The sequence below is a fragment of the Danio rerio genome, chromosome 15, assembly GCF_049306965.1.
Source record: "Danio rerio strain Tuebingen ecotype United States chromosome 15, GRCz12tu, whole genome shotgun sequence".
NCBI classification, from domain to species: domain Eukaryota; kingdom Metazoa; phylum Chordata; class Actinopteri; order Cypriniformes; family Danionidae; genus Danio; species Danio rerio.
Window position 1 is genome coordinate 43,966,220 of NC_133190.1, and position 13,781 is coordinate 43,980,000.

General features: G+C 36.4%; 1 protein-coding gene across 35 annotated transcripts in view; it reads right to left on the bottom strand.

Moving 5' to 3' along the window:
• si:dkey-75b17.1 overlaps nucleotides 1–13,781 on the bottom strand; it is a 41,479-nt gene that overhangs the window by 15,155 nt on the left and 12,543 nt on the right. For 11 of the 35 annotated variants that reach the window (XR_012391043.1, XR_012391038.1, XR_012391033.1 and 8 more), the window contains 14 exons: nucleotides 13,703–13,746; nucleotides 13,533–13,625; nucleotides 11,725–11,832; nucleotides 9,598–9,722; nucleotides 8,692–8,869; nucleotides 8,330–8,398; nucleotides 5,839–5,931; nucleotides 5,683–5,766; nucleotides 5,459–5,557; nucleotides 3,478–3,534; nucleotides 3,275–3,399; nucleotides 1,765–1,837; nucleotides 1,528–1,652; nucleotides 84–201 (listed from right to left, as the gene is read on the bottom strand). Coding sequence is in view for 18 of the 35 variants with exons in the window: in XM_073923995.1 (XP_073780096.1) it covers nucleotides 84–201; nucleotides 1,528–1,652; nucleotides 1,765–1,837; nucleotides 3,275–3,399; nucleotides 3,478–3,534; nucleotides 5,459–5,557; nucleotides 5,683–5,766; nucleotides 5,839–5,931; nucleotides 8,330–8,398; nucleotides 8,692–8,869; nucleotides 9,598–9,722; nucleotides 11,725–11,832; nucleotides 13,533–13,625; nucleotides 13,703–13,746 (1,391 nt within the window). In the remaining 17 variants the exon portion in view is untranslated. The remainder of the gene's footprint in view (nucleotides 1–83; nucleotides 202–1,527; nucleotides 1,653–1,764; nucleotides 1,838–3,274; nucleotides 3,400–3,477; nucleotides 3,535–5,458; nucleotides 5,558–5,682; nucleotides 5,767–5,838; nucleotides 5,932–8,329; nucleotides 8,399–8,691; nucleotides 8,870–9,597; nucleotides 9,723–11,724; nucleotides 11,833–13,532; nucleotides 13,626–13,702; nucleotides 13,747–13,781) is intronic. The other 24 variants (XR_012391041.1, XR_012391034.1, XM_073923997.1 and 21 more) reach the window with 7 other exon arrangements.

The following is a 13,781-nucleotide window of genomic DNA, read 5'->3' on the forward strand; positions in this document are numbered from 1 at the left end:
CATCGATTTGTGTTGGGACAACATGAAGGAATTGTGTGGAACCCAGCATTTTTATATAAAACATGAACATAATGTAATGTTACCCTGTGCGCAGACTTCCTTGCAAACTCTTTTTCTCTGTTCAGCAGGTTTTTAAGTGAATCTAATTGTTCTGTCAATCGCCGAATCTCATCTTTCGCCTCTTTAAGCTCCGCCTCCCTGCTAATATAAACATGTATAATGTCAATTTAAGAAAAATCATTTAAGATAAAACAGCTTACATCTAGCTTATAAGTATAAGTGAAATAGACATTTTAGATGTCTAACTTTAATACATGAAAAATCCAATTTATTAAATAAGTGTACACTCAAACATTTAAAAAAGCATACACTGCTTGTTTAAATGAGCTGAAACAACACAATTCTTTGTGCTTTGGTTTGGTATTTTGGTTTTTGGGAAAACTTAATTGTTTTGTGTTCAATCCACTTGAATTTGTAAACAATTAAGTAAACATAAGTGAACATGAACGATTTGTGTCAAACCCTACATTTTTTACAGAGTAGGGATGCATAATCTCTACCGGTGTTATTTTAGTATCACAGAGACGCCATTATTATTTTTTGTTTTACTGTCATTTTTTTTCAGTTCTAGTTTTAGTTATTTTAATACATTGAATTAAATTTTTTTATAATGATTTGTTTATGGTTTTATCTAATTTTAGCTTTAAAATAACCCTGATTTACACCCTAATAATTATCAACAAGCATTAGAGAATTTTTACATTTTAATTTCTAAATATTGCATATTTATCAGTAAATGCTAAATAAATATTTTTATTTGTATATTCAATAAACAATAATTCAATTTCAATATTTAAAATATTGTAAAAATAAAGTTTTATTAGAATTTCATCATGCCTATTTTAAAAAAGAAAAATTATTTGCTAATATTGCATATTTATAAGTAAATGTGAAATATTTTAAAAAGCATCCTAATTTCAATATTTTTATTTTACATTTAAATAACAATAACTGCAAGTTCAATGTTTAAAAACAGTCCAGTATTTTCAGAAGAATTTTATGATTCCTACATTTATTTCAACATTTTTAATTAGGTAATATTGCATATAAACCAACCAACACTCAATATAAAAAAAAAAACATATTGATTTACCACATTTTATTTACATATTTAAAAAAAAAAAAAAATTCAGTTTAAATATTTAAAAACAGTTGAGTATTTAAATCCGAATTAGAGGGTGCTTAAAATTTTCCACATTTTTAATTTGTTAATATTGCATATTTATCAGCCATTACTAAATATTAAAAAAATCATACTTTCCGTATTTGTATTTAATATTTAAATAGCAATAATTCAAGTTCAATGTTTAAAAACAGTTCAGTATTTATCAGACTTTTATGCTTACATTTTTTAACATTTTTAATTTGTTAATATTGAACAACAGCAACAAAAATATGCAGAATAATGCTTTCTCAGCAGGTTAAACCATACTGTTTGCAATACACAATTAACTGCCATTCTCTTACCTCTCGACAACAGTGTTTAGTTTCTGCCGTGTGTTGTGGTTTTCCTGTAAAGCCTGCTCTAAACTCTGGCCAAGTTTCCTGTTGTCCAGCTGAGCTTCATCAAGTGCTTTTTGTAAAGATTCAACCTACAACAATTAAACATGCAAGCACTTAAAAATCTTTAATCACATTTATTTTTAATAGTGTGTGTGTGTGTGTGTGTGTGTGTGTGTGTGTGTGTGTGTGTGTGTGTTTTACCTTCTCTGTGTTTGCTGCATTGTGATTCTCAACCTTATCTTCAAGTCTCTGAATCTCCTGCATAGCCTCCAGTCTGACAAACAAACACAACACATTGCTCATAACCACTGGTGTGAAAACAAATACAACTGTGTTTATAATGATAGACATATAATGGAAGTCTAAAAGCCAACAAATACACCAAACATGCAAGCATGCTTGCTTCTTATTACGGTGTTGTTTATCTAACGTAAACACACCAAACCTATAAAAAAATAAATTAATTAAAGGCTGATGGCTTTTCATTTGCATGTTGTAGTTTTTTTACTAATAAAGATGACTATTTTTATTATCTGTGAGTTATTGATAAAATATAGTCATTCTAATAGTTTAATAAAATTTATTTAACTTTTGGAAACCACTAAGCGATCCCTTGTCATTGTCCAGCGACCTCCCAGTGGGTCCTGAAGATTTCTATTCTCTCAGTGTGAAGTATTTTCTAAGTGTAAAGCAGTTAATTTTCTCTTCACAAAATGTATGTAGTGTTTGCAGCAAACATGCCAGTGTGTGTTAAAAATACTGTGTAAGATGATTATGCCTGCACAGGAGCAACACTAGGAGAAGGCTGAGTGACTGATTGTGTAGAATAACTGAATATGTAAAGCACTGATCATATATGTATGAAGCTATATGTGTCAGAAGTTAGAATGAGTAACATATTATCAAGTTATTATCCTATCATAACAATGTATGTAAACACTTAGTTCCTTTGCATAAGTTGCATCTATACTTTGCTGACATAGACCTGTAACATCTCTGTTGACATGAGCTAGTGGGCTGAGAGCCAAGAATAGCAGGACCCCTTAGACTAAAAACCTATTCAAAAATGGTCAAGAGTTAAAAAGAGACTTAGGGGTGTGTCAAATAATCCTGTATAAAAATTGTAACAAACACAGATACTTCAGAAGGAGCAGGAGGAGAATGCTATGAGGTCTGCTCTGCTCTTTCTCGGCTTTATTATGGAGAATAAAGTCTATTGTCTGATATTTAAAACCTCCTGTCTGATAATTTCTAATTGATGAGACGTCGAATTTACGAAAGTCCCAACCCCGAACTACTGCTCAAGATAATAAAAACAAATATTGCTTAAGGAGGCTAATAATATTTACCTTAAATTAGTTTAAAATTAAAACTGCTTTTATTCCAGCTGAAATAAAACAAGACTTTCTCCAGAAGAACAAAATATTATAGTAAATACTGTGAAAAATTCCTTGCTCTGTTAAACATCCTTTGGGAAATACTTAAAAAAGAAATTTACAGGAGGGCTAATAATTTTGAGGTCAACTGTATATGTTTTAACTATTTAGATTCCTTCAATTTGGTAAATACATGCAATTATTTACAGGCAAATTTATTGTCATCTTGTTCTCTTCTACACAAAATAAATCACAAACTAAATGTTAACTCTTTAACCCTTAGACCTAACCTTTAAAAGTGGTAACACAGTGTAATAAACAATAAAACCCCACACCTCTCTCTCCTGAGGGTCTGCATTTCCTCTGCTGTTTCTCTGAGCTCTGCATTCAGTGTTTGTGTGTTGTGCTGTAGATGTGTGTGAGACGACAAGACGTTCTCCAGAGTCTGTGCTACTTCATTCTGTACACACATAAAGCACAAACTCGGTCATAAAAATGTGATCTTTTCTTGATGCATGTTCAGTTTTGACAAACTCACCATGTCTCTGTGCTGCTGCTGCAGTTGATCTTTCAGTGCCTGATTTTCCCTCTGCGTCTTGAGAATGAGAGCGTTAAATATTCAGCAGTTCACTTGTTGAAAGGGTCATATCATATATTATTTATTACATAATATTCTTAAGCTTTTGGTGCCAAAAAAAACAGCCATCATTTTGTTTTATATCACTGTTTTGCGCTTGACTCAACAGCAAAGTTTTGAAATGATCCATCATTCAATAAAAACAGTTTTTATTGTGACAGATGTATAAACCAATCTGCACTGAAATGTGACGCAGAGATCTTCTGTTCTGCTTGGATTGCTTTGTCGTGACTCAGTAGACCAAGATTATGAGCACTGGATGTACTTTATTAAATATGGATGGTCTAATATTAATGATTTGGTTTCTGATATTAGCATGATGACATTAGAAGTGATCGATACTAGCTTTGAAATTGTGAAAGTTAAGCTCTCTATTCTTTATTTCCATTTGTTGTCATCTAACGCTCATTGAAAGTACTTTAATAATTAAATAGCCCTGTAGATGTAATCTCTAGCAAATATTAAAATTGATGCGTTTTATATTGTCAATTATGAAGTCTATATGTGATGGCATCATAGCTCAGTGGTTAGCACTGTCGCCACACAGCAAGAAGGTGTGCGGAGTTTGTATGTTCTCCCCGTGTTGGTGTGGGATTCCTCCGGGTGCTCCGGTTACCCCCACAGTCTAAAGACATGCGCTATAGGTGAATTGAATAAACTAAATTAGCAGTAGTGTGTGAGTGAATGTGAGAGTGTATGGGTGTTTCTCAGTACTGGGTTGTGCCTGGAAGGGCATCCGCTACGTAAAACATTTGCTGAAATAGTTGGTGGTTCATTCCGCTGTGGCGACCCCTGATAAATAAGGGACTAAACTGAAGGAAAATTAATGAATGAAGTTTAAATTCAATTGTAGCATTTAATGAGTTATTCATTTATTTATTTATTTAAATGAAACAGTATTTACAATCAGTTTAGTTCCTCCAACTCTATTTTAACACAAGGAGAACATGCAAACTCTACACAGAAATGTCAACTGACTCGAACCAAAGACCTACTTGCTGTGTAGCGACAGTGCTAACCACTGAGCCACCCCGCCACCCTATTATTCTGCATATCATTTTCAATTTCACACACAAACACCTTAGCGAGAAGTTTTGTTAGTTACTTAGAGAAGCGTGTGTGTGTCAGTTCTTGTTTTTATATCCCAGTGGTGACTTAAACTGAGGTAAACATGCTTACAAATCACACAGGTTTAGGGGTAGGGTTGGGGGATAGAATATACTGTAAGTATAATAAAAACATCATTACGTCTACGAGAGTCCCCACAGGGAAGTAGGAACAAGTCTATCTGTGTGTATCTGTGTGCCTTTTTTCGGTCTCCACAAATGTCCCCACAAGTATAGTAACGTTGTGAGACATTTATTTAGTCCATATTATGAAAACAGCTCATAAATGTTGCACAAAAGTATTAAGAAAAATGCAGAGAGGTGCAGCATGGTGGCTCAGTGGTTAGCACTGTCACCTCACAGCAAGAAGATCGCTGGTTCGAGTCCAGGCTGGGTCAGTTGATATTTCTGTGCGGAGTTTGCATGTTCTCCCTGTGTTGGCGTGGGCTTCCTCCTGGTGCTCTGGTTTCCCCCAAAAGACATGCGCTACAGGTGAATTGAATGAACTAAATTGGCCCAAATTAGTGTGTGAATGAGAGAGTGTATGGGTGTTTCCAAGTGTTGGTTTGTGGCTGGAAGGGCATCCGCTGCGTAAAACATATGCTAGAATAGTTGGTGGTTCATGCTTCTGTGGAAACCTCTCAAATTGAGACTAAAGCCAAAGAAAAATGAATGAATGAATGATTTAATGTACAGTTAGTACAGTATATAAATCATTACCTCTTTGGGAAGTCCCAAAAAAAGATGCTGCACAAGTGCGTGTGTGTGTGTTTTACCTGCGTGTAACTGTTCTCCAGTGCAGTTTTGGTCTGACAGTGTTGAGCACATTCTGCTTTCAATGTCTTCAGTTCAGCGGCCATCTGCTGCACACGTGCCTGAGTAAACGCACACACAAACCCACACACAAACAGTCTGTTTACTTGAAGTCTGAAGTGTTTCTGCAACATGTTGACTGTCATGCTGTGCAAAATATGTGCGACAAATCCACACACAAACAGACCTGCAACTTGCCCTTCTCGTAGGCCAGTTTGTTCTTGCCATCCGTCATCTCCCAGAGCATCTGTTCAACCTGACGATGAGTGACCTGACAGCGAGAGAGAAGCAGATTTACAAGCTTTTTCTTTCTTGACGTGCATCTGATCTTTTGATCTCAAACCTGCTGATGCTCCATGGCTGCCAGGCTCTCCATCAGCTCCTTGTTCTCCTCCGTCTGTTTCTGCAGTGCTGAGTTCACCGTGGTCAACTCCGCCTGTCAATCACAGGGGAAAAGCATGTTTATGGTGTTTGCTGGTGTAGCATTTCAATCATAAAAGTCAGTTTATATGCAAAAATAACTCCATTTTATATCCAGAAGAAATAAAAATCAGTGTATGCATTGAAATTCACCCCCCCCCCCTGTTATTATTATTATATATTTTTTCTATATATCTTTTTTCTTTAAATTTTTCTGGGGTTGATTTGGGTTAAAATATAAACTCACCGGCCACTTTATTAGGTACAACTGCTCGTTAAGGCAATTTTCTTACAAGCGAATGACATGGCAGCAACTCAATACATTTAGGCATGTAGACATGGTCAAGACAATGGAGAAGAAAGGTGATTTAAGTGACTTTGAACGTGGTATGGTTGTTGGTACCATATCCATCCCTTTATGACCACAATGTATCCATCTTCCAGCAGGATAACGTGCCATGTCATGAAGCGCGAATCATCTAGCACTGGTTTCTTGAACATTACAATGAGTTCACTGTACTCAAATGGCCTCCACAGTCAGCCGATCTCAGTCCAATAGAGCACCTTTAGGATGTGGTGGAACGGGAGATTCCCTTCATGAATGTGTAGCTGACAAATCTGCAGCAGCTGCGTGATGCGATCATGTCAATATGGATCAAGATCTCTGAGGAATATTTCCAGGACCTTGTTGAATCTATGCCACAAAGGATTAAGGCAGTTCTGAAGGCAAAAGGAGGTCCAACCCTGTAATAGTAAGGTGTACCTAATAAAGTGGCCTGTGAGTGTATTATCAGTCATTTCTTATTATTCAGAAAACATGTTGAAATCTGTGCTCTAGTAGTTTTATTAACCTTTGCTTACCCAAAGTTTGCACTACTCTTTTCAGTTTTCTGCAGCTGATGCTTGAAATCATCTGCAGCAGACCTTAAAGCTCAACAATTTTATTCTTTTATTCCACTATCATCCTTTACAAATTTAATCCAGTTAATAGTACGAGATCACTGTGCCTGTTTTTAATTTTTCTTTTTTATATGTTATTATTTATATTATGTTATTATCTGCATCTGTGAAATTGCTATTGTATGGTGTCCCTGCTGCTTCGTATCTGCTTTTTATGTTGCCTCTTGGCCAGGTCATCATTGTAAATGAGAACTGGTTCTCAACTGACTTACCTGGTTAAATAAAGGTTATTATTAGTAGGTAAGAGAAAATAGCTCCATTTTATATCCAGAAGAAATAAAAATCAGTGTAGAAATTGAAATTCACCCCAGGCCCTTTTTATAATTATTATTTTATTAATTAAAGTGAATTTTTTTATATTATTATTTACTTTATTTTATTCTTTTTAATTTTTTTTTTAATGTTTGTGGGGTCGATTTAGGTTGTGATGAGAGTAATATTATGGTTGTTTACATAACTGTAGTCCATTATTATTCTGTATGTATAAAACCAACAGATTATACTATATATTTCACACAGGGTTTCTACAGCTTTTACCAAGTCAAATTTAAGACATTAAGACCTTTTTTAAGGTCCATTATGAATGAAATTTCAGACTTAAACAAGGCTAAATATTAAGAAGTTTTTCTAATGGCACAGTTAAAAACAAATGTTATTGTAAGGAAGATAATTAAACCATATGTTTCATAATAGAAAATATAAATAGAGTTGGTAAACAAACATTTGTTAAAACTTTTTTTATTGAGATGGAATGACAGTGTTTGGATGGGTGTTTGTCTGATTGGGTAGCTTTACATGGACATAGAAAATTGAGACCTGTTTAAATTGATTAAGACCTACAACACACTATTTCAGTGAATTTAAGACTTTCATTCATTTTCTTGTCGACTTGGTCCCTTTATTAATCTGGGATCGCCACAGCGGAATGAACTGCCAACTTATCCAGCGTTTTTTTTTTACGCAGCGGATGCCCTTCCAGCTGCAACCCATGCCTGGGAAACATCCACAAACACTCACTCACACACACTCATACACTATGGACAATTTAGCCTACCCAATTCACCTGTACCACATGTCTTTGGACTGTGGGGGAAACCGGCGCACCCGGAGGAAACCCACGCGAACGCAGGGAGAACATGCAAACTTCACACAGAAAGGCCAACTGAGCCGAGAATCGAACCAGCGAACTTCTTGCTGTGAGGCAACAGCAATACCTACTGCGCCACTACTTCACCTTTAAGACTCTAACTAAAAACTAAAATTTAGTTTTTGAAATTTAAGACATTTAAATACTTTTTAAGACCCTGCTGATACCCTGTTTACATGTCATGTTCTTACTGTTATTTGAGTATATGCTTAATAAAAAAAAGAAATAAAAAATTAGGGAAATGAAAAAGAAACTTAAATTTATTGAATGCACTAGTGAAAATGACCACATATCTGGTCAGATGTACCTTGATTTCTGTCAGCTGTGTTTCTAGGATGTTCTTCTCCTTTTCAAGCAAACAGACTGCAGAGCTCATCTGAGATCGGAAAACAGAAGTATATTAAAATAATGGCTCATATTTGATTGTGATGTACTGTGTTTTTACTGTTAAAATGTAAAACTGTTAACAGCAACATGTGAAATAAACATCTTAATGGTAGTGCTGAAGCAGTTTTATTTCAGCATCACTGAGATTTAAAAAATATTGTCTTGTTTAATTAGTTAAATGGAACCATACAAATAAACAGAAACTGTTTTTTTTAAATTTGTCTCAAAATTTTTCCATTCCCATGTTTTATTATTGTCAGTAAAAATATCCACTGGACTCACTTGACTGTGTATGTGATCTCTCTCCTCTCTCAGCATCTCTCCATCTCTCACAGCACTGCCGATCTCCCCCTTCAGCCTCTCAATGGTCTGTTCCAGCATCTGCAGATGATTGACAGCTGTTTCTTGGGAAAACACAGAACTCTGCTGCAGTCTGGAATGTTCCACCTTCAGCGTCTCCCTTTAAAACACAATCCGCTTTGTTAAATCTATCATCACATTTATCAGTTTCCAGCTCCAAATACTCTGTCAGATGCTAAAAGTGAACAACAAACAGCATTAATAAACACTCACAGTAATACTCATATTATTATGCTGTAATACTATTGAAAGTCATAATCCTTTTCATTCATTCATTTTCTTGTCGGCTTAGTCCCTTTATTAATCCGGGGTCGCCACAGCGAAATGAACCGCCAACTTATCCAGTAAGTTTTTTTTTTGAAACTGCCCCTTTTAGGCTTTGATTCTAATTGTGCCATTTTGGTGACTATCGCTTTAAATTCAAATGAGATTGTGCTCTTTTTAAAAGAGGGCGGAGTTACAAATGCCTCAGAGGCAGATTCAAAACCAAGAATAACGTCCTATGCTGATGAGGGAGAGATGGTCTCTAATGAGCGGGGCTTTCCCTCTCTGAAGACACGTACAAAAGGAGAATGTCAATCAAAGTGTTTCTACAGACTGTTTTTATCAAGTATTCAGTGTAGTTTTGTGCCGTGTTTTTAAAGATGAGCAACATGTTTCCATCTGCATAATCTACAGGTGGCATGAACTTTAGCCCAAATCCTGCTTGGATACAGCGTCTGTTTGGATCAACATGTGTTGTAGGAAGTGTTTGTCTCTGGCCTGCTGTGGGTCGTGATCCTCCAGCTGTGTGTGATCTGCAGTAGTAAAGGTGTGCGTGTGACTCACAGCTCTTTCTGCAGGGAGAGTTTCTCTGTTATGGCTCTCTGTAGTTCAGCCTGGATGTTCCTCCTGGCTGTGTCTAAAAGCAGATCCTGCTCCTTGAGGTGTTTAGATACACGATCCCGCTCTGCCTGAACAATTAGAAAAAATGTAAAACTTTCATTGATCAACTTTGTTCAAAGCAAACTGCCATTTTTAACCTTTACCAAGGACTATAGAATACACAAGGCATGTGACTCGTTTCTTTTTAAATGGGGGAAAAGAATAACTGTCAATAATGTAAATAAAGCCCAATCTACTAGAACAGTAGCCAATCATCGATCGCTATAAGGTTAAAAAAAAGCCCGCCTTCTAGTACAGGAGCCAATCAATCATCGATCAATAAAAACTGACGATACTCTGGGGGAGGGGCTCGGACTAGACGTGAGTTTTTGCAGATTTTGTGTGATTTGGAGGTTTAGAAATGAAACTAAATGGACAGATGTTGTTTAATCTCATTGGTGATTCCTAATAGGAAATTCAATCATCAGCTTGGCAAGCAGTTTTGGTGAATTTGATGTTTCACCATTCAGACAGAATTCCTGAGCATACTGCCTTAGAGGTGTTTCAAAGATGGCCGCCGAGTGAAATGACTTGCCTTAAAGAAACTTTGCCTTTACACAGTCACACTTGACAATAAGGTTTCATTAGTTAAAGGGGACCTATTATGCCCCTTTTGACTAAATGTAAAATAAGTCTCTGATGACCCTAGAGCAGGGGTGTCAAACTTAATTCCTGGAGAGTCGAAGCCCTGCACAGTTTAGTTCCAACCCTGCTCCAACACATTTACCTGTAGGTTTCAAACAAGCCTGAAGGACTCAATAAGTTTGATCAGGTGTGTTTAATTAGAGTTGGACCTAAACTGTGCAGAGCTGCGGCCCTTTTGGAACGGAGTTTGACACCTGTGCCCTAGAGAGTGTATATGAAGTTTCATCTCAAAATACCACACAAATACTGTTTTATAACTCTGTGATACTGACCCTTTTAGACTTTAATCCTAACTGTGCCATTTTGGTGACCGTCACTTTAAATTGTAATGAGATTGAGCACTTTTTAAAAGAGGGCGGAGCTACAAATACCAACATGTTAGCATAGTGGCAGACTAAAAACAAGACTAATGTAATATGCTAATGAGAGAGAGATGGTCACTAATGGGCGGGGCTTTCTCTCTGATGACACATAAAAAGAGAGAATGTCAATCAAAGTGTTTCTGCAGACAGTTTTTATCAATTAGAAATAATTACTATTAGCAGCTGATTATATTCACAGATTTTTGCCACAAAATTGTTAAAAAAAACCTTATAAAAGTGATTTTTGCATAACAGGTCCACTTAAATATATTTACTAACATATACAGAACTCATACAGAACAATACTTCTAACAACAATCCTCGTTCAACATTTACTGATGCATTATTAATATTGCAATGTTGTGCTCATTTACATCAGTTACCATAAACTAACAATAAACAACTGCATTAGATTACCTAACATTAGCAAAGATTAAAAAATACTGTAATAAAAAAATGTTTTGTTCATGTTAGTGAAATACATGAACATTAACTTATACAACCTTATTGTAATTGCTGTTCTTAATTATATTAATTATTATCTTTTGCTTTCATATTTTATACACTGAACTAATGTTGTTTTATTGAATAATTTCTCCAGTCAGTAAATGATAATAAATCTGGTTCAGCTTAAATAAAAAGGTTTTGGCAATAAGAATATGCAAATCTGGAAAGTACAGTAGGTAGCACTGTCACCTCACAGCACGGTCGCTGGTTCACGCCTCGGCTGGGTCAGTTGGCATTTCTGTGTGGAGTTTGCATGTTCTCCCTGTGTTCTAGTGGGTTTCCCCGACAGTCCGAAGACATGCAGTACTGGTAAATTGGGTAAGCTAAATTTGTCCGTAGTGTATGTGTGTGAATGAGAGTGTATGGGTGTTTCCCAGTCATCAGCTGCAGCTAGAAGGGCATCCGCTGTGTAAAACATATGCTGGATAAGTTGGCAGTTCATTCAGCTGTGGCAGACCCCAGATTATTAAAGGGACTAAGCCAAAAGAAAGCGAATGAATGAATGAAAATACTGTACCTTGATGTTGTTCTGGTATTCAGACTGTAGTTTGGCATTTTCCTGAGTTAATGCGTGAAGTGCAGAGCTCAGTTCTGAACATTGAACCTCTAACTTTTCATTTAAAACCTGAAAAAAATATATAATAAAAACTTCATTTTTAACACGCACAAACATTTTTACAGCATAAGGAACCTCTCAATGAAAACTTGTTTTTTGACAAAGCTGGTTGTGTGGATACAGCAGGTCAGAAACAAATGTTATTAGTGATTTAGCTATAAACACATTTCAGCCAATTTTCAATTAATTGAGTGAGTTTAGCAAACAAATCATCTGTATGATATTATTTATTTGCCTTTTAAAGCTTTATACTGTGTTCACACCAGATGCGGAAGGAGCATCAAGCGTGAGTGATTTACATGTTAAGTCAATCCAAACGCACAAACAGACATACTGCGCCGCGATACGTGCGAATGACACGGCACGAATGGCACGATATGCACGAATAGCGCATCACAAACTGAGCTTAACGCACATTTTACGCAAATCACTCGAGTTCAAAAATCTGAACTTAAACGGACATTTGCGCCGTATTATCCAATCAGGAGCTTGCTCTTGTGGGGGCGTGATTGTGACATAGCGCCTGTTGTTGGTGACCCGGAGGAAATCCTCCAGCCGACACCAGTTCATCAAACTCAGTCAGAAGCACCGCTGAATGCCTCCATCATCCAGGGGTTAAGTTTCTGGAGGAGTTTATGAGCTCACAGAGCTGGATGCACCTCTGAAAAGATCTAGTGGACTCAGACACGGCTTATCCGTGTGTCTGGTGTGAACACAGCATTAATCTGTTATCACTCATTCTTGTCTTTCATTCATTCATTCATTCACTTTCTTGTCGGGTTAGTCCCTTTATTATTCCGGGGTTGCCACAGCGGAATGAACCACCAACTTATCCAGCAAGTTTTTACGCAGCGGATGTCCTTCCAGCCGCAACCCATCTCTGGGAAACATTCACACACACACTCATGCACTACGGACAATTTAGCCTACCCAATTCACCTATACCGCATTTCTTTGGACTGTGGGGGAAACCGGAGCACCCGGAGGAAACCCACGCGAAGGCAAGGAGAACATGCAAACTCCACACAGAAACGCCAACAGAGCCGAGGTTCGAACCAGCGACCTTCTTGCTGTAAGGCGACAGCAATACCTACTGCGCCACTGCCTCGCCCATTCTTGTCTTTCAAATCCTCAAATGTATTTGCAGTAAACAAAAATAAGTTTGTTGATATTTTTTATCAATTTTTATTAAGCACTTTAACACAATAACTAGTGTTACTAAAGCAAAAATTCCTCTTTTTAATAAAATAATACTCAATAATAATTTAAATATTGTATGTAACTTTTTTTTAACAGGAACTAAGCAAAAAAATGTCACTTTTACTGTAGTATATTTTCCTGTGAGCAATGCAACTTTAAAACACTGAAACAGAAAATATCATGCAGATTTCATAATGCTTCCATTAAAACGTCGAGAAAAATCTTAAATAATTCACCAAAAAAAACTGTTTTTAAAAATTATTTTAATAAGAACATTTACCAAAACTAAAAAAATTAAACAAAAAAAACATTTTTTATAACTCAGGAAATTCCATCATATTTTCACGATAATTAGATGGTAACTTTTATTACAGTTTTCTACTCTCAAACATGAACATCACCAAACTAATTTGAGAAAGTCTAATTCAGATTTGCACAGCATATTGGTTTTGTCGAACTAACATAATTATACAACACCAAACAGATTGCATGTGTGTGTGTTTGCATACCTGCACTTGATCTGCAGCTGCTCGGAGGTCTCGTCCGTCTCTGATGAGTCTGCTGTTCTCCTGCTGCTGTTTCTGCAGAACCGTCTTCACACACTGAACACACACACACGCAAACATCATTACACGTCTCATTAACGCTGTCAGTATCTGCCTCTCATGTGTTCTCCTACCTTGATCTCTTTGGTCAGCTGTGATATTAGAATCTCTTTCACTCCTGAGAGGAAACAAAACACTTGAGTTAGCCAAACT